The sequence below is a fragment of the Neopelma chrysocephalum genome, unplaced genomic scaffold (genome assembly GCF_003984885.1).
Source record: "Neopelma chrysocephalum unplaced genomic scaffold, ASM398488v2 Primary Assembly neopelma1_95396, whole genome shotgun sequence".
NCBI classification, from domain to species: Eukaryota; Metazoa; Chordata; class Aves; order Passeriformes; family Pipridae; genus Neopelma; species Neopelma chrysocephalum.
In genome coordinates this window covers 361-1,604 of record NW_020924071.1, presented here as the reverse complement: position 1 = coordinate 1,604, position 1,244 = coordinate 361, and the positions used below count along the sequence as shown (strand labels likewise).

Here is a 1,244-nt window from a genome sequence, read left to right as displayed (position 1 = left end):
CCCCCCCAGGAGCGGAAATGCGGGTGGACGTGGGGGAGGTGCTGAGTCAGCGCCGCTTCTGCAACAAGGTCTGGAACGGGACCCGCTTCGTCCTGGGGGCCCTGGGGGGGGGATTCCGGCCCCCCCACCCCGAGCAGGTATGTGGGGGGCTAAAGGGGACCCTCAGGGACCCCCCAGAACCCACAGGGACCCCCAGAATCTACAGGGACCCTCAGGGACCACCCAGAACCCACAGCGACCCCCCAGAATCCACAGGGACCACCAGGGACCACCAGAACCTACAGAGACACCCCAAAACCTACAGGGACCACCAGGGACCCCCCAGAACTCACCAGGATGCCCCAGAGTTCACAGGGACCCCCAAAACCTACAGGGACCTACAGGGACCCCCCCAGAACCTACAGAGATCCCCCAGAGTTCACAGGGACCCCCTGAACCTACAGGGACCACCAGGGACCCCCAGAGTCCTCCTGGACCCCCAAGGACCCCCCAGAACTTACAGGGACCCCCTGAACCTATAGGGACCACCAGGGGCCCCCAGAATCCACAGGGACCCCCCAGAATCCACAGGGATTCTCAGAGACCACCCAGAACTCACCGGGACCCCACAGAACCTACAGGGACCCCCCAGAATACCCCAATCCCATCCCAGGGGATCCCATGGAGCGCTGGATTCTGTCTGACCCTCCCCAATCCCCCCCAAATCCCATCCCAATCCCATTCCAGGTCATTCCCAGTGATCCCATGGAGCGCTGGGTGCTTTCCCGCCTGGCCGGGGCCGTATCCGAGTGCAGCCGCCGCCTGGAATCCCTGGAATTGCACCTGGCCCTGGGGGCCGTGCAGCACTTCTGGCTCCGCAGCTTCTGCGACGTCTTCCTGGTGGGTTCCCAAAAAATCCCCCTTTTCCCAGGGGTTCCAAAAATCCCCCTTTCCTGGTGGGTTCCCAAAAAATCCCCCTTTTCCTGGGGGGTTCCCAAAAATCCCCCTTTTCCCAGGGGGCCCCAAAAATCCCCCTTTCCTGGTGGGTCCCAAAATCCCCCTTTCCCTGGAGATCCCAAAATCCCCCTTTCCCGGGGGTTCCAAAAATCCCCCCTTTCCCTGGAGATCCCAAAATCCCCCTTTCCCAGAGATCCCAAAATCCCCCTTTCCCAGGATCCCAGAATCCCCCTTTTCTGGGGGATCTCAAAATCCCCCTTTTCTGGTGGGTTCCCAAAAATCCCCCTTTTCCTGGGGATCCCAAAATC

General features: G+C 61.4%; 1 protein-coding gene across 1 annotated transcript; it reads left to right on the top strand.

Moving 5' to 3' along the window:
• Positions 1-9: 9 nt before the first annotated feature.
• LOC113980843 (valine--tRNA ligase, mitochondrial-like) lies at positions 10-935 on the top strand (the record flags this gene model as incomplete). The annotated part of the gene is made up of 2 exons (XM_027708059.1): positions 10-137; positions 727-935. Coding segments are annotated over exons 1-2 (329 nt in total), but the record flags the coding sequence as incomplete, so codon positions are not given.
• Positions 936-1,244: the final 309 nt, after the last annotated feature.